The 22259-nt window shown below is 59.2% G+C and overlaps 1 protein-coding gene and 1 pseudogene across 1 annotated transcript; one reads left to right on the forward strand and one right to left on the reverse strand.

The window, feature by feature from the left end:
- Positions 1-1565: 1565 nt before the first annotated feature.
- On the reverse strand, positions 1566-13228 carry LOC135328939 (lanosterol synthase-like; annotated as a pseudogene).
- LOC135328940 (inositol 1,4,5-trisphosphate receptor-interacting protein-like 1) lies at positions 13227-14744 on the forward strand. The gene has a single exon (XM_064515518.1). It carries the CDS (start codon positions 13227-13229, stop codon positions 14742-14744), a length of 1518 nt encoding a protein of 505 aa, XP_064371588.1.
- Positions 14745-22259: the final 7515 nt, after the last annotated feature.

The raw sequence follows: 22259 nt of genomic DNA on the forward strand, positions 1-22259 counted from the left end.
CTTTTGATAGAAATCCAGCTTCCCAGCTGCTTACAGATAACCTTTTTAAATTGACCAGGACCCTTTTGGAAACCAGTTTAAGCACAACTGGAACAGCTGCACGAACAGCAAAAGCTGCAAACTAACTCCACCTGCATGGAAACAAAAAAAGTATGAAGAAAGTTTTACTTAAATATCAAACTTCTGGATCTCGCCAGTGACTTTTTTGGTCTTTGTCTCTCTTGTCTATCTTGATATCATCGTGTATGTGATATCCAGGGGATAAGAAAGTGCTATTAAATCCTTCTTTAAGAGCAGAGTAGAAACTAAGTCCAAATCCCCATGGGTATTTAGGGACCCAAATGACCTCTGAAACCTTTGAGAATAAGGCACTTCTGTGTCTTGAGCTCTGCCCAAGGAAAGCAGGTGAGGCTGCCCAGGTAGATCTGCTCAAAAGCCAGATTTGACATCATGTCTCCTGGCATGCCTCACCTCACCCCCCCTTACTGCCTCCCACTCAGAAACAGGACGAAACCGAGGTTCAGGCTGAAACCCCGAACTAACAGGTTTGGTTTAGCTTTAAAGAGAAGCCATTTGCTGCCTAGTATCTCTGCTTTATCTGCTCTAATGACACTCATTAGCTTTTAGCCCAGGACTCTGCCTCTGCATAACAAAGGAAACATTTTGCTACCCCAAAGCTGAAGGAAAGTTCCTGGAATTCCAAGGCAGGAAGGAAAATAAACGCCATTCAATAGTTTAGGGTCCTGCCTTGCAACTTTTACAATCGTAATTTTGTCCCGTGAAAGACCAAGATGTTCTCAAGCCAAAGACCTAGGTGGAAACCAAGCTGCCACCTCCTCTCAGGATGCACAACCCCCTAACACCTGAATCCGTTCAGCTGCAGCTGGATGAAAGCTTGTGAAACACCACTCCCTGCTTGTGATCTCATGCAAAGATGAGAACAAGATCATCCGTACAGGGCATAAATGCAGCGAGAGAGCTCTGGTATCCAACATCACAGATCTTTGCCCCTTTACTAACTAAAGGGTTGGTAAGGAAAACAGGATCACAGCGATAAAACAGCATCTTCTTTGCAGCACTCCTAGGGACATCACGGTGCTGTGAGCATTAGGTAACTGCATACCATCGGGGGGGGGGGGTGGGGGCGGGGAAATCAAACCCTTGCAATATATTGAAAGGACACTGGTTTTACCAAGTTCTTTTACAATGACTTAAAAATACCTTCCTGTTTCTGATGGAGACCACTGAGGTGCTTTAAATGCACAGTATTATCACAGAGAGGTTTAAAGGAGCCCAGAATTTGAAAAGGCAAAGGAAGCTGTCAAAACAGCCTAAGTTGCATTTGCTTGAATAAGCTTTTCAATTTAACAAGGACAAGAGGATGGAGCAGATTTTTAGGAAGCCCGGGGACCACACCAAACAGCAAGGGATATACAGAAGAGCATAGGAGGCTGGAAAAAACAGACCGGTGACCCAAACCAGGCTACAGGCTGTTCCTGGACAAGCTCCCCGCTGCCTGGGATGTGCATGGGGGCAGGCCAAGAGAAGACCAGCAAACAGCTACATACCACATGCAACACCATTAGTAATTTATTAATCAGCCACTCAGCACGACTTCCAGCTCTGATGACAAAAAGGAAATGCCCCCAGCACACAGCTGCCCAGGGGCATCCCTCCCCTCCCCGTGACGGAGGGTGCCAGAAGGCACAAAACAGCCTCCAGCGCAACTCATCCATGCTAGAAAACTAGCGTGCCTGGCTGGAGACCAGGGGACCAGGCTGTGCCTCTAACACTGACCACCTCAGTGCTTTCTGCCTTGTTTTTTGTGTCCGGTTTTTCAAAGTGGGAACGATGCTGGCAACCTCACCCGTGAGGCTCTGGGAAGCCAGGTGCCACTGGCTGGGGGGCAGAAGAGCAGAAAAACAGGTGAAGCACTCCTCTTTCCTAACCAGCGGAGAGGGGACAGAAGCTCTTCCCCTCCCAGTGACGGCTCCAGAGCAGAGAGCACTTTGAAGGCAGTTGTTGGTGCTCACACAGCGGAGGCTGGTTCAGCAGGGCATGTAGAGCACCCCATCACAATGCTGGGCACAGGGAAAGCCCAAAATCCCAGGCTCTTGCTGCAGACAGCCAACCTGAGAGAGCCAGGACAGCACAAGGGGAAGATAAAAACAGCTTTGCTCTACCAAGGATGAGAGATCAAGTCTGTCTAGATGTCTAATACAATATAGCTGGGCAGCTTTCTCTTCTCAGGTCACCAGTTTGATCCGAAAAGTCACCCTGCTGCATGTCCTGTGGGGGAGGATATACCCAGACAGAGGCTTTTAAAAAGCTGATTCTTAGAAAAGGGTCAACAGAAAGCAAACGGGGACCCAGTGGCACCATGCTGGCACTCTCCTCCCTGGGAGATGCAGTGGTCCAGGGCTGTGGTAAGACCAGCGTTGAGATCTTGCTTGAACTAGTCCTGTGCCCCCACGTGCCAGGCGATAGCAGAGACGATTTGGAGGCCACAGTGTCTGCAGTGGCCCAGGCTCAGGCAGACAAGGCCTCCTCTGGGGCTTTCCCTGCCCCAGAGGAGGATCTGGGCTGCAGCTGCCCAGCGAGAGGGCTGTTGGGATGCAGCCGGGAGAAACGCCCCAGTGTCCAGATGGGGAAGACGTTGCAGTAGGAGGTGTAGCTGATGGCGCACAACTTGTTGAACACTCCAGCAATGTTCTCCTGAGAGAGAAAAACAGCAAGGCGGTGTGGGTGAGAGGGGACCCACTGCATCCCTCTCATCCACACTCCTCAGTGTAGCATCGCCCTCTCTGGAAGCACTTCCCTCTACCCCACGTGAGCCTTGGGCTGCCGCCTCAGTACCACAAGCAGCCGGTTGTGCACAGCTGCACAGTGCCCAGGACAGCTGCAACACCAGAGGAACCCCTTGGAGAGACAAGAATGGATCTACATACCTGAGGCCAGTCCCCGTTGGGCAGCTGTTTATCGATCAACACTTTGATGCCCCTTTCCAGCACACTAATATCAGGGTACCTGCAAAGCACAGAGATGTAAACACTCCCAAATCTGGACCATCCATGTACCCCCATCCACGCGCTTAGGGAACTCAGCCATCTCCAGGATCCCCATGCTTGTCCCCGGCATGCCGAGTGCTTTGGGAAGACCCCTTATGACCCTAGCACACCAGACATAAAGAATATGGCAAAACTGTCCCAGGCCAGGGGCTTGCGGTTGCGACCCAGACTCCTGCTTTGCACGGGCCCCCCTTCCCCCAGGCATCAAGAGCCCCACCAGCCTGTGGACCACAGCTCCAGCCAGTCCCTCACCGCAGCAGGCTTGTGACCGACAGCATCTTTCAGGAAATGTCATACGGCACACGGCCGGGCCCAGGGCCCGTGCCAGCTCTTCCCTATAACTTGGCCTGCGTTTCCTATCTCACTATGTGCTCAGGGCCACACGGTGTCTGAAGAGGCGAGAGCTGCTCCTACCTGACAGCCATGAGTCCCAGCAGGGCCCAGCACGTATTGTGGATCTGCAAAGTGGCACTCTGCACGTACACGCGCTGCTCGCACGACTCAAAGTCTTCTCCCCAGCCACCATCTGCCATCTGCTTGGAGAGCAGGAACTGGCAGGCCCGGGCCACTTCTCTGCACGCAGCCCTGCAAAGATGGGGCAGAGAATCAGATGGGGCTGGGGGCCGAGGAGAGTTTGCACCCACGTGCCCCAGTCAGCTGGGAGCCAGGCTCTACCATGCCCATAGTGTGGGGCTGCCCAAGAGTTTCAGGCTCTGGCAGCAAGTGCCCTGGTCATATCACAGGCATAAGATTTGGGAGGAGGAGCTCTTGGGCCAGCCAGGGGATCAGCTCAGCCCCACCACGTGGTCCTGCCCCTGCCCAAGAGAGAGGGGCACGGGAAGCATACTGCCCCTCACTCACCCATCGCGGTATGTGTGCTGCATACAGGCAAATGCCTCCAGGCCAAACCAGGTGCCGTAGGTGAAACAAACCCCCCAGCTCCTAGGAGGGAAGGGAGAGCAGTAGTGTCAGGTTTGCACAGCCCAAGGGAGATGCAGGCTGCAACGCTGCTGGGGTCAGAGCAAGTGCAGAGCTGCACAGAGGCACCGACCCTGCAGCCGGTGTTTGCTAGGGCACAACCACATCCAGCCCCACCAGGACTGCTCCCAGCTTGCTCAGGAGGCAGCAGCCACTCAGGAACCAGAGGAGCTGGAGCCACCCCAGCCCTCAAGGACTGCCCAGGCCTCGTGCAGCGTGCAAGGTGCCTGCTCCATCTGGGCTGGAGGGAAAGGACAGGAGAGCAAAGCACACAGCAGCTGAAGGGGGGAAGAACTGGCCCCTGCTTGCCTTTCCCACACATCCTGCCAGCCACGAGCACTTGCCACCACGGTCCCTCTCATACTGGGGCTGCCGGGGAAAAGCCAGGCCCCAGGAGCACTGCTTACTCTTCCCACGACCCGTCGGCTCGCTGCGTCCTCCGACAGAAGTCCAGGCCCTTCTGCAGAGTCTCTCTGGTCGGGAGAAAGACGCCTGCTTCAAAAGCAGCCCAAGCTCAGTGGCTGCCTATGCAGCCATCAGTCCCTCCGAGGATTTGGTGGGCCCTTGCGAGAAGCAAGACAGCAGACAGGCAGCCTCACAGTCCCCATGGGATCTCACAGGAAAATCACGCACCACTTGGATGCTTTTCTGCCACGAGCTGGCACACAACAGGAAACCCAGCCAGCAAATGGTGGCAAGATGGAGGCAACCGCTAAGTGAAGAGACAGGCAGCTTCTTCACCAGGTCCCCCCTGCCTCATGCCATGAAGACAAATGGCCTGTGCCCCGCTCCTTGAGCCAGGCTAGGCCCCAGCCTCTTACAGGGAGCTCTGGTTTGGAGACGTCAGCAGCATCCCAGCCTTGAAGGTGTCAAGGGCAGCTCCATGCCAACACAGAGGGCCCTGACAAGGCTCAGCAGGGCCCGTCTCAACTGAGGCCATGGCAGGCAGCATGGGTCACTGCAGCCTGTTTTCCCCCTGCCCCACTCTCCTCTCAGCGTCTCACCTCATCTCTGGGGCCCTGTGCTCAGGGAAGACCTCGTGGAAGTGTCTGAGCGCCTGCATGACGGCCGACGTGCACTCCACGTAGGTGTAGTCGATCATGATGTCACCTGCCGGGGGCAGGAGGACAGCAATGCAACAGCCCCTGGGCCGGGCAGCTCTCCCCGCAGCACGCTGCCGACCCCTTCCCTGGCCCCAGCGCACGCTCATCCCGCAGAGGGACCTGGGGCCAAGCCAGGCACCCACTGGGCACGGCAGGGCCAGCCCCTTTGCAGCGGGTGGGACAACCCGCCCCACACAGCTCCCCTTACCAAACACCTCCGAGGGGTTCAGCAGCTCCAGTAAGCGACCTCCTCACTTGGTTTCATAGGTGCCAAAGCCTCCATCGGAGTTTCTCATGCTCAGCAACTGCCCAGACAAGCAGAGAGTGGGGACCCAACTGGCCCACAGGCAGCGCCACCCCAGTCCACCCCCGAGCCAGGTGTGAGGACAGAGTCAAGCCCACAAGCCCACAGGGCTGGCAAATAACTCACATCCCAACCCACAGCCATAGGCACACCCAAGCTGGACCATCACTCCAGAGACTTGTATCACAGTAAATATGGTGTCAGCATCGCTATTAGCAGGCCACAGGCCTTGTACCAGCTTATGCGATACCAGGCCTAGCAACTCATCAGGCCTTGCCTTCTCCTGTTTTAGCTCAGTTTAGCTGGCTGCATTTCCCACAGCCCCAGTTGTTGCAGCACTTACCACATTCACGGCGTCAAAGAGGCGCTCAGAGGGGACGGGCTTGGTTAGGAAGGGGCACTTCTCCTGCAGCAGCATCACCGACTTCAGCCCCTCTGCCGTGCAGTCAGCCACGATCCAGCCGCAGTCCCGGGTGCTGAAGGGGAAGCCACCCTGGGGAAGGGTCAGGAGGGCTCAGCAGCTTCCCCCAGACTTGCTCTCCCCTTGCACAGAGGAAGTCGCTGCCCCTCAGTCCCATCCCAACGGCTCTGAGCAGCAGTGTGTCCACCCAGCCCTGGTGTGCAATGTGATGCCAGGATCCACACAGCAGAGCTCTGAGGGGATGTGCAGTAGGAGCCAGCAGTATTTGGGGATGGCCCAGGAGAGGCCACTCGCCTGAGGAAGCACACAGCCCTGAAGGGAGCATTACCTCCAGAAAGGCTTGAACGGCAAAGGCAGTATCCCAGAGCTGGGATCCATTTGTCCCCTGGAAGAGAGAGAGCAGGCAGGGAGAGGCAGCTGCCTGTGGCAGGAGGGCAGCCTGCCCCGGCTCTCTGGGGCAGCACCTCCCTCCTGCATTACCCCCGCGAGCTCCCTCCACCTTGCGTCTCAGCTTCGGGGTGTGCAGCACCACAGCTGATGCGCAGGCGCAGAGGGGACAGACACAGCAGCACAGGGATGGCAAGGGGACAGGAAAGGAGACAGCCAGCACGGCCTGTGCCAGGCACAGCCAGGACAGGACAGGCAGCCAGGGATGAGGAGCAGAGGGAGGCAACAGCCAGGAGAGAAGCACGGCAGTGTCCACATGCAGCATCTGAGCAGAGGGGCAGGGGCAGCTGGGGTGGGGGTGGGGGGTCTCTCTGCCATCCTGAGGGATGGACACCCCACCCCCCGCCATCACTCCCAGCCACTGGCCTCATCCACCCTGGGATCCACATCTGGGATGAGGTGCGAAGGGAACTAGCCCCAAAAGGAAACGTCTCCTCCACTGGGCACCCACCCTGCGGGCTGCTTCAACACCTCTGCCAGCCACCCCCTGGGGAGCACGGCCAAACCCAGGGGTCCCTGGGGCACCCGGGAGCTCAGAGAGAGCTGTGCTCCCACGCTGTGCAATCTCACAGCCTTTCCCGTGGGGAAGCTCTGTAAGGGCAGTGGCTCCTACTAATCAGACTTCTCACACAAGCTACAGTTTACCCCGGTGAATTTGGCCAGGTTCGTTTCTAGCCCCGTGAGAAACTGCCACAGGCTCCAGAGGCCGTCTGATACTGTCAGGTCACACAGTCTCTGTTACTCTGTTTCAATACAGCTCTAGCCTTACAAGATGTATTTCTTAAACAGTAAGACTTGAAAGTCAGAATTACTCCTTGATCCATGGGCTGCAGAATGGGTGTTGTCTTAGCAGGCAGGAAAACAACACTAATCTCACTGTACATCTCCACGAGAGCTTTGGGGTGACCAGGTGCATTGTCAGTGAGCAGTAATATTTTGAAAGGAATCCTTTTTTCTGAGCAGCAGGTGTCAACAGTCAGCTTAAAATATTCAGTAAACCATGCTGGAAATGGATGTGCTGTCATCCAGGCTTTGGCGTTCCATTTATAGAGCACAGGCAGAGTAGATTTAGCATAATTCTTAAGGGCCCTCGGATTTGTGGAATGGAAAAGGAGCATTGGCTTCAACTTAAAGTCACCAGTTGCATTAGCCCCTAACAAGAGAGTCAGCCTGTCCTTCGAAGCTTTGAAGCCAGGCACTGACTTCTCCTCTCCAGCTATGAAAGTCCTACATAGCATCTCCTTCCGATATAAGGCTGTTACGTCTACATGGAAAATCTGTTGTTTAGCGTAGCCACCTTCACCAGTTATCTTCGCTAGATCGTCTGGATAACTTGCTGCAGCTTCTGCACCAGCACTTGCTGCTTCACCTTGCACTTTCATGTTACAGAGACTGCTTCTTTCCTTAGACCTCATGAACCAACCTCTGCTAGCTTCAAACTTTGCTTCTGCAGCTTCCTCACTTCTCTCAGCCTTCGCAGAATTGAAGAGAGTTAGGGCCTTGGTCCGGCTTAGGCTTTCGTTTAAGGGAACGTTGTGGCTGGTTTGATCCTCTATCCAGACTGCCAAAACTTTCCCCATATCAGTAATAAGGCTGTTTGGCTTTTCTCATTAACAGGCCTAATTTCAATAGTGTTGTGTCTCAGGGAAGAGGGAGGCCCAAGGAGAGGGAGAGAGACAGGGGAATGGCCGGCTGGGGGTGCAGGCAGAACACACACAACATTTATCGATTCAGTTTGCTGTCTTATACGGGTGCGGTTCGTGGCGCCCCAAAATGATTACAATCAAAGATCACTGATCACAGATCACCTTAACAGATAGAATAATGAAAAAGTTTGCAATACTGCGAGAATTACCAAAATGTGACACAGAAACACAAAGTGAGTACGTGCTGGGAAAAACGGCACCGATAGACTTGCTTTGTTGCCAGAAACCTTCAATTTGGAAAGACCGCAATATCTGCGATGTGCAATAAAGTGAAGCGCACTAAAATGAGGTATGCCTATACAGGTTTTATTCCTCTCAGGCTGTGTCCTGCTCAGGCTCCTGCACACCCCGAGTACCAGTACGTACAGTGCGCAGCTGCTTGCTGACAGTAGGCACCAGCAGCTCTGGCAGCTGCTGTTTCTGGTCCACAAAGTCCTGCCCGGGGGCTGGGGACCCACTCGGATTTCAGTGCTGAGGGCTGCAGGCTGGGGAGAGCAGGCAGCAGGGACCTTCCCCAGCCAAAAAGCCAAGACCCTGCAGCGTGACTTTGTAGGCGGGAACGCGCCTGGCTCCCCTCTCCTCTCCCAGAGTAGCCTCCTCCCAAAGCACATGGACAGCAGTGCTTGCAGTGACCTCTCTCATCTCTGGGCACCCCTGGAGCCCTGCTGCAGCTGGGGTTGTGCGACAGGCAGAGAAAAGCCTCTGGGCCTCTTCTCCACCTTCTAGTGTCTCTTCTTGCCTGGTGCCTGGTGCCTGCTCTCCTGCAGGCGCAGGTGCCCAGGTACCTTCTCATCAAGGCAGGGTTTGCCTCCAGCCAGCAGAGCACCTCGTAGCTATTGCAGCTGCACCCGTCCCAGCAGCCTGTCCCCAGGGGAGCTGAGCGTGTTTGGCCCATCTCCTGGGAAGGACAGGCCAGAGACCTCAGGGGGCTGAGTCCTGCGTGGCTGCGCTTGGCCTCTTCTCCAGAAACTCAGGCTTCGCTGCACTGCTCCAGGCTGTGCTAAGAAAACCTCCAGCAGGAGCTGTGTCTTCTCCTCCTGGCAGATTTAAGCCCCATGGCTCTGCATGTCTCCATTTCCCCCTCCAAGGCTGAGACCAGCCCCTGCCGCCCGGGGGCACGACGAGGCCTGGCAAGAGGCAGAGCACCTTTTCGGGCCTGCCAAGGTGTCCTTGGCCATGGCGGGTTTTACTCCTCCTTCCAAGCCTCCTTGCCCCAAGGCCTGTGCGGTGCTCTGCTCCCAGCGCCCTGGCACCATCCGGCCTGCCTCCCCTCCACTAGTGCGCTGTCTCAGGTGTCCCCCGGCTTTGTCCCCCCGACAAAGCCAGCAGGCAAGCAAGAGCCTGCCGAGCAGGCCCCAGGGCGGGGCTGCGCAGAGAAAGCCCCTGCAGGGGCCCCAGGGTGAGGTGCAGTTGGGGAAACCAGCCAATGTGCTTTCCAGAGCAGTGGCCACCTTCACAAGCTGCTCACACTGACAAGCCGCACGGAGCAGCACTCTGTGCCCTCAACATCGGACTTTGTGCTGCAACCTGGTCGCTTTGGCCGCAGCTCTTGCCCACGTCGTTCCACGGACGGGCTTCAGGCGCTTGCAGGCTGCTGCACCATTTGAGGCATTGCTTCGCACACTTCCCTGAGCAGTGCCCACACTTCCCTCCAGTTCCACCCCCGGGGCACCGCTCCGGCCAGCTCTGGGCCTTGGCACCAGCGGCAGATGACCCCATCCTCCCCGAGCAGCTCACCCACACCCCGCGCCCTCTCTGCTGGCGACCGCTTCCCCCCACGCAGAAGGGGCCTCCACAGCTTCACCACTTTCTCCGAGGCAATCAAAGGCTGTTCTGGGAGGTCCCCCTGCCACCAGCCTTCCAAACATTCAGCCCATTCTACCTCCTCCATAGTCACGGAAGTCATAGTTAAGGTGGGGAGGAGATGTTTTGGGTGTAGCTGAAGCTTCATAGTGTGCATGTAGTTGGAGCAGAGACCAAGGAACGCTGGCCGTGCAGAAGCACATGCATCCGCGTGAGGAGCAGACGGCTCAGCTGCAGCAGGAGTCTGGGGACATGATGCAAGAGCCGAGCGGGCTTGCCAGGAAAGCTGTGGTCTTCACTGCGTGGGACAGGTGGCAGTTCGGGGCCTTTGCTGGAGCCCTAGTGCTGCTCTTTGGGTCCGCTGGCTGGCCAGGAAGCAGGACCATGACATGGATTCTGGCTATGAGCACACCACCTCCCACAGTGACAAGGAGCGGGAACATGCTGACGCTCCAGTTCCAGTCATGGGCCTGAACGTGGTCTAGCAGCACGAGAACATGTGCCAGAGACACTTTCCGCAGACTGCAGAGGGCAATTCTCTGAGCACTTCCCTATGAGGGTGGGGATCTCCTGCTCTTTCCACCAAGCAGGACACAAAGGCCATGGAGTTTTACTAATACCCGGCCAGCTCCTTGGCACTTTCCTTTTAACTGGATACATGATCACAGCTCACGTGCACATGGAGTCTTTTGCGAGGCCCATAAAGGAGGAGCTCCCATTTCCACTAGGGGCTACTTTCTGCACCTCCCAGGACCATCCAGTCCGGCACTGGTCGTCTTGAGCTAATGCCCCAACCACGCCACATGCAGGGGCCCCCTCTTCAGTTCCCATGCTGGCAAGGTGCATTTCGTGGCCTACCATCTGTTGGAGCCCACTTGACCACCAGAACCATTTCCATACCAAACTCATTCGCCTTTCTTTCTCATCACTCTCCAAAGAGTATGTGCTATGAGGGCATACGGCTCCTGCCAGATGTGCTCCTATGTGCACGTAGGCAAGCACACACGTTGCATGTGCAGAAACTACAGTCCTATACCAGGCATCTGTTGCTGAGCATGGTCACTCTTAATAAGAGAAGGTTCAGAAATGCATGCTACAGGGTTCAGAAATGCATGCTACAGGCATCCTCTCTGAGAGAAATGGGGTTTCTCTTGCCTGGAAAGAGGAGACTTCTTTCACCCAGAACCCCTTCCCTTTTTCTTTTACTTTATATTCCCTTTTCTCCTTCTCCTTCCCATTTCCCTTTTCCTTTTCCTCCCTTTCCCTTTCCCTTTCCTTTCCATCCCATCCCTCTTTTACCTTTCCCTTCCCCTCCCTGCTCTGCCCTCCCCTTCCCTGCCTCTGGAACCTAGACACAAACTTTGGCCTTGAATGGGCCTTAGCAGTGGTTACACTGGTGCACAGACTTGCCCCATCAGCTTTTCCTCTCTTTCTGATCCTTCTGGTCACTAGAGCACCTTCCTCCCCGCCTAGAGGCTCGTCCTTCTCCACATGCAGTTCCCTGGTGCCAGGGAGACGGCTCGTGTGCACAGACCTACTGCGCCTCCTTGTGCGCTGCACCCCCCAAAGCCGTCCTGCATGCGTCTCGCAGCGAGCTCACAAAATCACTCTTTGTAGGGGGAAAACCCGTAGGTGGCCACGTTGGTTGGAGCAGCAAGTCTCTCTGGCCAGGGTCACTGCAGGGCGCTTGCTGCTGCCTAGAGAGCTCTAGCGCAATGAGCGGGAAGCGACCAACGAGCCCTAGCCCACGCCTGAACTGGATACGGCCTCTGACAAGGAGAGGAGGGAGGGCAGGAGGCAGGCAGAGGGGAGCCTCCTGCTCTCTCTGTCCTCTGCCCACAAGCACCCACAGCGAGATGCCGGGGCCTGGGGAGTGCTGGGAGCGTGGACCCGTGAGTGTGCACAGGAGGCGGCCCCAGCGCTTCCCCAAGCAAGCTCCCTTCAGGCACGGATCAGGCCGACAGATGCACCCTGGCAGCCACAGAGCAGCTGCCCCACGGGCAACGGCGTGCCAGAACCGTGGGCCCCAGCGTGGCCTCTCCAGTCCCCGTGCCTGCACTTGCAGGGGGCAAGTTTGCAGCACGAGACAGGAGCCACAGGCGATTTGCTGCTCTAACTGGGGATGCTCTTGTCATTACGCTTCATTGTCAGGACTCGCAGGGCTAAGTCCTGCCTCAGCAGAAGAAACCCAAGGGAAGAAGAGGGAAGGAGGAGGTTTGCCAGGCTCAAAAGGAACAAAGTCCTCATGGGAAGGGGGGTGGTGGGGCAGGACTTGCTCTCTTCTGGCCCTTCCCAAAGGCCCCAAGTTGTTTGATGCCTGCAAGGCGGAGCTCGTCCTCCTGGCTCAGAAAATACTGACTCTGTCTTTGTAAGTGGAGGACCTCCTTCCACAGGGCCCCTTTTTCTTTCTTAGAAGGGCTGAGGGCTGTTTGGGTGCTTCTGCCCACCTGGTGAGGGGGGCCCACGGGCATGCTGTGTGGCTGCTGCCTGGGCTCGTAGGTGGTGGGTGCCAGGGCCTCGGCTCTGGCTGCCCAGAACAGGTGTGTGTCACTACGCCAGGGTGGGCATGGCGGCCAGGGCTGGCCCTGGAAAGGGGCTGTGCCCCCGTGACAGCACAGAGGACAAGTCACAAAGGCAGGGGGCTGTCACCAGGGCACCCACAGGCATTGGCCCCGCAGCACTGCTGGGTTCACAGCAGTATGGCCTGGGCCAGCCCGGGCTGCGGCAGCCTCTGCAGGGTGAGTGCAGCAGTGGGGCAACACTGGACGGGACGAGGGCCGGGGCACCAATGCCAGCTCCCTCCCGGAGGTTTCCAGCGCTGCAGCAAGGGCTGAGCCATGCAGAGCAGCGCGTTGGGTCAGGGATGTTGGCACCCTGAGCGCTGGAGGCAGAGGTGCCTGGGGCTCCCAGTGAGCCCGGGTGCCCAGAGACGTGTTGGGGATGCGCCGGGCACTCGCAGCTCTGCGGGCCGCTGCTCCCTTGGCGGGGGGGCGGGGGGGCACGGGCCTCAGGACTCCCCATTCTGGTGGCACTTGCTCTTTCTGCACCCCTGCCCCCGGGGCAAAGCCTGGCCAGGGTGCTGGGCCTCAGGGGAGGGTTGGCAGGATGGGCCGGCCCCACAGTGTCGGCGTCTAGGCCCTGCGTCCCCTTGGAGCCTGCAGGCACCAGGGCCCAAGCGCTTTCCCTGGCGTGGCCCGGGGTCCCTGCTCAGGCAGCGCTCACAAATCCCAGCCTTGCTGCCTCCAAGCTCCCTCGCCCCCTCTCCCATCTTGCCCCTTTGTGCCTGCAGCTCCCGCCACCAATCCGCAAGCTCTCTCCCAGCTGGCCTGGCTCACCTGCTTCTCTCCCACCTCCTCTAGGTAGGCTATGGCTGGGGGTCTTGCGCTCCTCCTCGCCATGCTGGGCATTGTCCTGCAGCCGCTGAAGGTCAGTGACCACATGGATGTGGCCATGGAGCAGTGCATGCAGCAGCGCAAGGAGCAGGAGGTGGAGCTGATGACTCGGCTGCAGCAGGAGTTTGCGGAGATGATGCAGGAGCCGCAGAGCGGACTTTTCAGGAGAGATGTGGTCTTCGCCACCTGGGACCTGTGGCAGTTTGGGGCCTTTGCTGGAGGCCTTGTGCTGCTCTTTGGGCTCTTCTGGATGGCCACGGAGCAGGACTTTGATGAGTGTGACAGCAGCAGTGGCCTGAGCTCCTCCAGCAGCGAAGAGGAGGGGGAAGGCGAGGAGCAGGAGGCTGTGGGTGCTGTGCACTGGCTCTCTCCTGAACAGCAGCTGGACTGCCCAGGCAGGAGGGCCCTAGAGACCTTCTACCAGCAGCACCTCTGGGGGCCAGTGCAGGACGTGGCCCACACATGCAAGGTGGTGGAAGAGCTGGCGGGCAACCTCCTCCATGCCTGCCAGATGCTCTCTTTGACAACTTTCCTGCCGCGGCTGGAATGGTGCATCGGTGTGGGCAGCGTTTTTGAAGGCTGGAGCTACCACAGGCAGGACACCGTCTACAGGCTGCTCGTGCTCCTGAAGCCACCACCCGGGCACTCCTTCCGCCTGAAGCTGGGCACCGGCGGGGAGCTGCCGGCGAGGCATGGCCACGTCCATGTGAAGCTGGAGTGCATGTGCGAGAGGGAGCAGCTGCTGGGGGATGTGCTGTGCTTCCGGCACCACTCCCAGATCCGAGTGCGCAGGTATCAGCGCCCCGGGCTCCTACACACCCTGTGCACTGGCTTCTACCTGGATGTGGAGAAAACTGCCCGCTGGTTCCAGCTCTGTGTAAGAAATGCCTGGGACGTGATTGCTGCGGAACAAAACTGCCAGCTGACAGTGCTGCCTTCCTCCCATTCCTGCAAGCTCCAGCTCACATGTGACTCTGGGAGAACCATGCACACTGAGATAATGCTGGGGGTGCAGCAAGACAACTCGGGGCTCTTCATGGGCAGCCAGGAGGCAGAGGCCGGCCTCAGCAGCAGCACAACTTGGCTGGAGAGCTGTGCCCTGCAAGAGCTGCTGTTCTTCAGATTCATGGCCAGGCAGGCCCCCCAGGGCAGCTGCCACCTAACGTGTCTGCAGCTCCTCACCTACCTCCTGGAGGACTCGGTGCTTTCCTCTGTCCACCTGAAAACAGTCGCCATGCACCTCCTGACACTGCTTCCCCCATCAGAGTGGTGCCCGGAGCATCTCCTGGAGCGGCTGAGGGATGTCCTGCGCTACCTGCACCACTGCCTGGAGGAGAAACAGCTTCACCACTTCCTCCTAGGCAACGAGAGGGTGCCCAGGGAGGTCCCCCTGCCAGCGGCCTTCCAAACGGCCAGCCCGCTCAACCTCTTCCAGCGCCTGGCACAGCAGCCCGACGCCCACGCCCAGGCGCTGCGCGAGTTCACCGAGCTGCAGGATCGGCTCAGGAGCCTGTTAGACTGACGCCAAAAGACGGCTCTGCAAATGGAGCAAAAGCACACTTTGCGGATCCTCACCCGATCCCACTGAAGACGCCGTTGACAGGAGGCGTGCGACAGAGGCGCCTGTGATCACCTGCGCAGAGACTGCCCATCCTTTTGGAGAGATTCAGTTCCCCACGGGAGCACTGCCCTATGCACACACCCCAATAAAGTTGCCTCTTCTCACAAGCCCTCTGTCTGTGGCTGCCTCCGCCTGGGCAACGCTGTGTGGGCAACGCGGGCCCCATCCTGCCACAGGGATACACACCCAAGATTGCCTCGTGTCTGGGAGATGACCAGAAATCACAAACACTAGCACACGCCAGACTGCCCTATTTCCCCCAATCCCAGGAAGCTAGCTGACAGTAGCAAGGGTGCCTGCCGCACAGATGACATTTGGGAGGTGCATCAGATGTACGGCTGTCACGCTGAACAGGCACAAAATAGGGCACCTGCGCCAGCGTTCGCACGGCCAGCAAGGTTAAAGCTTTGGCAATGGCCTGCACTCAAAGCAGGCACGCACGCCGTGCATGCCACGTCTCTGGGAAGTGCTGGCCGGCCTCATTGCAGCCGTGCGACACAACAGGTGCACGGATATGTGTATTTGGGACACCTGCGGCAGAAATACAGCCCTTGTGTGCTGCGGAAGACTCACAAGCTGTTTCATAACTATCACCTCAAAAGAGCTGCACGTGCCCGAGTGCTGGAGAAAGCCGGGCTGGTGTCCCGCACGCACTCAGTGCCTTGGCTTGCTCAGCGAGCTAACAGGAGTCGTACCACAGCTGCCCTACGTCCATCAGCTAGGGTCTGTGGGGTTTAGGGGCTCTCGGGGGGCGTGGGGGGCTGTGCTCTTACGACACCTGCTCTTGCCTCTTCCTGTAGCAGGCCCGGCAGGGCCCAGTTTGTGCTAGCCGTCGTTCCCAGCACAGGCCCTTGGCTGGCAATAAGCAACACCACCCCAGCCACTCCCAAAGGCACAGCAAGACGCCATTGCTAGCCACCAGCACAAGTGCAGGGGGCAGCAACAGGCACAATCAGTCACTGCCCATCTGCCAAAGCTGCCCCGGCCCTGCTTACACTGCCAATGTGCTTTCCAGAGCAGTGGCCACCTTCACAAGCTGCTCACATTGACAAGCCGCACGGAGCAGCACCACGGCTGGGGCCAAGGAGAGGGCAGGCCGGAGCGCTGACGCCTGTGCCCATGCCCAGTTGCTCCAGCTCCGCGGCAAGAACATCCCACCCGACTGAGGCCCAGCTGCGGCAGCTGCAAAGGCCGAGGCTCCCGGGCAGCAATGAGGCCACACAGAGAGCAAGGACCAGGGAGACAGCCAGGGTTCAGCATCGACCAGGCATTTGTCCTCAGGGGGAACCAGGCAGAGCGCTGCCTCTCACCCTCAACCAAGCTCACCCAGGGGCATGGGGCGGCCACAGGCACCTGCCGCTAGTGGATGGCAATGTCATCAGCCCCACGTCACTCTCACCCAAGGCTGGATGTCACCAGCCCTGTCCCCCAGCAGGCAGGGAAGGTGCAGGCTGTGCTAGGGAGGGCCCTGAGCCACATTTTTAACCCTGCTGCTCCCACTGCTGTGCCCACTGGGGGGTCAGTCTCCCCAGCAGGACGGCGGGCCTCAGCCCCACCTGCTTTGCTCAATGCTCAAAAGGCCTTTGCAAGAAGGAGCTAGGCCTGGCGGGGGGCATTGCCCAGATGCACTCAGCAGCCCTGGCATTTGCGGCAGCACCGCAGGGGACTTTGCTGCTTTAGCGACAGAACGGGGAGCAGGGCCCCAGCCCAGCTGGTCCCAAAAGGGGGCCCCAGCCGGCAGCTCGACGGGAGGCCAAGGGGCAAAACACCAGCTATCCCACAGCAGCAAGGACCTAGGAGAACAAAAGGCATGTTTTACTGCAGAACCCCCAGCAACACAACCTCCAGGCACCGCTCTGCTACCAGCACTGCGGCTCACACCCGTTTGCCCAGAGACCACAGGGCACTCGCAGAAACACTCCTCCTGCCACGTGAGAGCTCTAGGGCAGGATACAGACCCCAGCTCTCACCAGCACCTTCAGCAAACGGGGACAGCTTGCCCACAGACTCGCGGGCATGCACAGCACAAGAGCAGTCCTGAGGGCTAACCCACCCTGCCTTTCGCTGGGCTCCTGCTTCTTCCAGCCTGGCAGCCTTTCCCACGGGCACAGCGCGCTCCAGCCGCTGCCTCTGCAGCGCCAGCAGCCTGTGCCCATAGCTCAGACCCCAAAACAGCCCCCCACCCACCACCTCACTCACAGGGGCCTTGCAGATACCCCCACGATTCCTGTGCCTCCAGCATGCAGCAAGCACAAGCACCCCTCCTCTTAGGCTGCACGCGCCACAAGCACCCCTCCGGGAACAGGGTGCTCAGACCCCAACGCCAGGGCAGGCTTGAGCTTTGCTCACTCCTCTCTTCGGGGCACTCACCCGACATCTCCTCCCACGCCTGCCTCCTCCCTTGCTCCCCATCCTGGGCACGCCTGTGCTCCTCACCGGGGGCTTCTGGCACTTCAGCACAACGAAACCGCATCACCTGGGCTGTGCTGAAACAAAGCCCAACAGGAGAAAAGGAGGGCAAGAGAGAGCAAGAGCAACACAAATCCCTCTCCAGCACCCCAAGCGCCAGGCCGGGCTCCTCCCCTGCAAACTCCAACCTAACAGGCGCAGCCTGGGACCTGCCTCGCTGCTTTAGAGGCGCCACGGACCCCAGCACCTCCCCAAAATGACCTGCCTGGCAGCAGTCAGAAGGCAGCAGCAGGCTAGATGCTCTCACATCCAGCATCACCCCAACAGCGCTAACACACACGGCTACCGCCACGCACCAACCGCAGCGTCACCCTCCCCACGCAAGGCCCAGGGTCACGGCAGGCGGTTGGGCAGCCCCCGCATGGCCACGACCCCTGCCAGGGGCACCCCAGAGCTCACAAGGCCACCGGAGGCACCGAGGGGCCAGACGTGCCGCCTCCCTCCTGCTCACCCGCCTGGCCCCGAGGCCACCCAGCCAACGCCATCACAGAGCCCCATGCTGCAGGGGCGGCTGCCTCGCAGCACGGCAGCGTCGGGCCACTGCTCCCACCCGGCTGCTCCCGAGCTGCCGCCTCGCCTCGCCTCGCCTCGCCTCGCCTCGCCTCGCCTCGCCTCGCCGCTCCCGCTCCCACCCGCCGCTCCGGGCTCCGCGCTGCCCCCGCCGGCAGGCGCCTCCTGCCCCGCCCCCGCCGCCCCAGCACCGGCCCCGCGCTGCCCCCGCCCCCGCGCCCGCGCCTGCGCCTGCGCCGCACGCGGCCCGGCGGCCCCGCCCACCACGTGCCCGCGCGCCGCGGCGGCTCCCCCCATTGGCTGCGGCGCTGGACCGCGAGGGGCGGGGCGCGGCCGTTGGGGCGGGCTGCAACCGGCTGGGCCCGGTCCCGGGGGGTCTGGCCGCTGCGGCTCGGGGCCCGCTGCAGCCGCGCTGTTCAAACGCCGCCGTTTGTGCTCGAGTCGGCGGCTGCGCGGCACCGTTTGCCTCCTTCAGCTCCCCAGTGTGGTGGCTTCAGCTTTCCCTCCAGGGCAGGGACAGAAAATGCAGCTGCGCTGGCCTCTGTGCGCTTCCGAAGAGAACTGCTGGCTGTAGCAGGGGGCTGAGCAGCCTCCCTGCAGCCATGCCAGCCCCTGGGCTCTGCTGCTTGGCAGCGCGCCCACTCCAGAAGGCCGAGAAACCAGCCGCACCTCTCGTTGTGCCACAGCGCGAGGAGCAGCCCCAGCCCTGGGGGCTGGGCTCAGCGATGGCACTGCCCGGGCACAGGAGCGACAGCCTTCTCCCAGGGCAGCTCGTCTCCAGCAGAGCACCCAAGTCAGCGACTGCCCAGAGGTGCAGCAGCTGCTGCCTCCAGCCCTCAGCTGCCATCCTCCCACTGCCCCACTGCTGGCTCCAGCCCCAGGCTTGAAGCCTTCACACGCCTTTTCTCTCCCTCTTCTCTCGCTTTCTTCTTTCTTTTTCTTTGGTGGGCGGGGGAAGAAGACATACAAGCCCTGGGAAGAGAAATCCGTTTCTCCCCTCCACAGCCCCAGGCCCTGCACCTACGGAGCTGATGTAGTTGGACACTGGCAGCCCTCCTCTTCCTCCAGTTCTCTTTGGGGGAGTTTGGGGAACAAGTGCCCTTGCTGGGGCAGTGCCTGGTTCAAGAGGTATGGTGGGCGCTGCCTCACAAGTGCAGCCATAGAGGCCTGGCCATGACTGCCACCTCGGTGTCTGGGGCAGGAGAGATGTCAAGGGGATCGCATGGCCTGCTGGTGGCATCATGAGCTCCCCAGGGCCATGGGGGCTGGGGCTGTGCATACAGTTTGTGCCAGCCCTGCAGCGTCAGCCCCGACACCTGGTTTCCCTCTCCTTTTGCCTGAGGATCTGTACACTGGAGATGGCTGTGGCACGTGCCAACTCTGGGCAAAGCCTGCAAAGTCTGAGAGACAGGAATTGGGAGGGAGAAAACATTCCTGCAGGTGGGCTGGGAAAGGTCATTAGCACCTGGAGGAGAGACTTCATTGTTAAAGAATAGCGCACTGAAACTGTCTAGAGGTAGCCGCTTAGCACAACTTGTATGGAACTTGCTTGGCATGGGTGGCTGAATTTGCTGGGGCCTTGGGCCGCACTTAGATAAAATAATGAACTTTTCCTTAGTCCAGTAAGAAAAGGGCCTCGGAGCTGGTTCAAGCTGGGAGGGTGGGGAGGTTGCAGGCAGTCTGCGTTCCTGCGTCTCACACTGGGAAAGGGAGGGTGTCTGCAGGAATGCGTCTCGCACTCTGAGGGGGAGGGTGTCAAGGCTTTGGAGTGGGACCAGTGCAGGGCGTTGGGACCTTGGGGGACGGGGCCTTGGCTCGCTGCTGGGGCAGTGTTGATTGTTGTGGTTTGGAATCGCCTCCTCCTCAGGACCTTAAGGCACAACAGTAAGACCCAACAAAAACAGAGGTACAACCGTCATCAGAGACCGCAAAAAAACAAAAATAAGGAGAAAGACAGCTTACCTCAGAATGACGATGAGAGCCAATGAGGAGCAGGAGACCCCAGACCAAAAAATTACTATTGGTCTAACTACCACGTGAGGGGTGGGAAATGTAAGTTGAAAAAACTATAATTGCCCAGGATTTGAGGCACCCACCTCGAGCTGTAATTACTGCACGTGCGTCATTAAAATTTAATTATTTAATTTGTTTTGATTTGGCTGTGAAATTTTCTGCGGGAACCTAGGGTCGGGCCCTGTTATGGTGGCCGACAAGCCTAATTTCCATAACATTCATCCAGTTTGCTGGCAGAGCACTTCATAGCTATTGCAGCTGCACCTGCCCAGGCAGGCTGTCCCCAGGGCACCTGAGGGTGTTTGGCCCATGTGCTGGCAATGACAGGGTGGGGTCTTCCCCACTTCTTCCCCACCAGCCCAGCTGATAGGCTGCTGCCCTCGCTCACCCTTGCAGATGTCCTCCAGCTTCTCCTCGCCCTAGCGCTTCATGTGCTGCCTGATGAGCCCTAGGCACACACACAGCCCCTCACAGATCTTGCTCCCCAGCCCACCCCAAGCAGCCCAGCTCCCCCCAGGCCCTGCCCACCTTACCAGGCGCCCTCCAAAGTGCCATGTTACCCAGCATCCCCTGCCCAGCCACACACTGCTGGTACAGGTTCAGCAAGCTGCCTCCTCCTCACCGTGCCTGCTGTGTCGCACAACAGGATGAGGCCTCTGAGCACCGGCCCTCACATCACCCAGCAGTCACTCCGCAGATACCTCACAAGATACCCACTGCCCATCCTGCCCTCATCGCTGGGCCAGTGCCCCCTCCACCAGGCCTGCTGGCGGTCCCCTCTCCCCTCATCTCCAGCGACTCCGCCAGTTCCCATTTGCAGAGCAAAAGCTCCTCCCGTAACAAGGCATTGGAGCTGGCTGCTGCGCAGAGGGTGCAGACGCAGGCCAGAAACCACAGCTTCTCGGCCCCTTCCTCATACCAGCAGCAGAGGGACAAAGAGAGCGCGTGAGAGGGCCAGGGGCAGGGCCAGCAGGACCAGAGCACTGCAGGGCCTGCAGCGACAGTGGGGCGCCTGCACGGGAGCAGCCCTCCACAGCCAGCAGCCCTCCGGGGGCTTCTGAGCATGGCGCAGCCCGAGGGACCCCAAAGGACCCACCGGCAGAGGCGGGCACAGCCCCGAGGGAAATGGCGACACTCACCTCCCCTCGGCATATGAAGAAGGCGCCCACATACTGCAGGGCTTCCGCCTCCTCTCTGGAGAGCAGGCAGAGCTACAGGGCTGGCAGCGAGAGGAGAGGAGCCAGCCGAGCCCTCTGCCCCACCGCACGCCTGCGGCCACGCACACAGGCAGCCCTGGGCTGGGCACCTGCACCGGGACACGGACACCGCGGCTCCCTGGGCTCGCCAGGCCACTTGGTGGCAACGTTTGCGGCTGTAGCAGATTAACTTGGCTGCCTGTTTGGGGGCTTTGTAGAGAGGAGAGGCAGGCCAGGAGAGCAGCTGCTTCTGGCAGCTCTTTGCAAATGACATCCTTCCCCTGGCCACAGATGGCTTTTGCATTGGGCCGGGAGATGGGGGAAGAGAGCAGCGTCCAGGGATGAGGGCTGCGGCACCCCAGCTTTGTCGTAGCTTTCAGTTTCTTGCCGGAAGGGGGATCCCAGCAGACTATGCTGTGCTTTGCAATGAGGGGAGCTACTGGGCATCTTGGTGCACGGGAGGCCAACGTCACCGTAACTCTTTAGGGCCCCCTCTCGTTGCCTCGTGTTGTGGCTGTGAGTCTGTACAGCTGCTTGCGCTGAAACTTCAGCTCGCTTCGAAGGCATAATGCTAAACCTCCTGCAGCAATAACTGGCTTGTTGCCAGTAAATAGTCACCAGGGCTAGATAAGGCGTTTGCTTTTGGACCACATTTCTGGCGTTTTTGCTTCTGAGTGCGGCATTCAAGCAGTTACATGCTGTGGCTGGACAAATATCAAGGGCTGCAGGCTGCCGTGAATCAGCCTTGTGACACAAACTGCGCTTTGCCCCAGTCAGTTTGGCCAGGTTTGGTTTTGGCCCTGTGAGAAACTGCCGGCTGCCCCAGACACTGTCAGGTGTGACCCCGAGTCTGATCTGGTGCTGTCAGGTCTCACAGTCTCCACGCCGACGTTTCCCTGCGGGCTTTACTCTTCCCAGAGCAGCTCTTACTGCTCAGCCACCTGCACCCCCCGAGTGGCAGTGCTCACAGGGGGGCAGCCGCTTGCTGATGGCGGACACCAGCCACTCTGGCTGCTGCTGCTTCTGGCCCCCCAAGTGGTGCTCAGGGGCTCCCGGGGGCTGCGGCCCTGCTCAGAGTTCAGGGCCCAGGGCCACGGGCTGGGGAGAGCAGGCAGCGGGGACCTTCTGCAGCCAAAGAGCCAAGAGCCCGCAGCGTGACTTTGCAGGCGGGAAGGCACATGGCTCCCCCTGCTCTCCCAGCGCAGCCGCCTCGCAAAGCACATGGACG

Source organism: Dromaius novaehollandiae, chromosome 7 (assembly GCF_036370855.1).
Source record: "Dromaius novaehollandiae isolate bDroNov1 chromosome 7, bDroNov1.hap1, whole genome shotgun sequence".
Lineage (NCBI taxonomy): Eukaryota > Metazoa > Chordata > Aves > Casuariiformes > Dromaiidae > Dromaius > Dromaius novaehollandiae.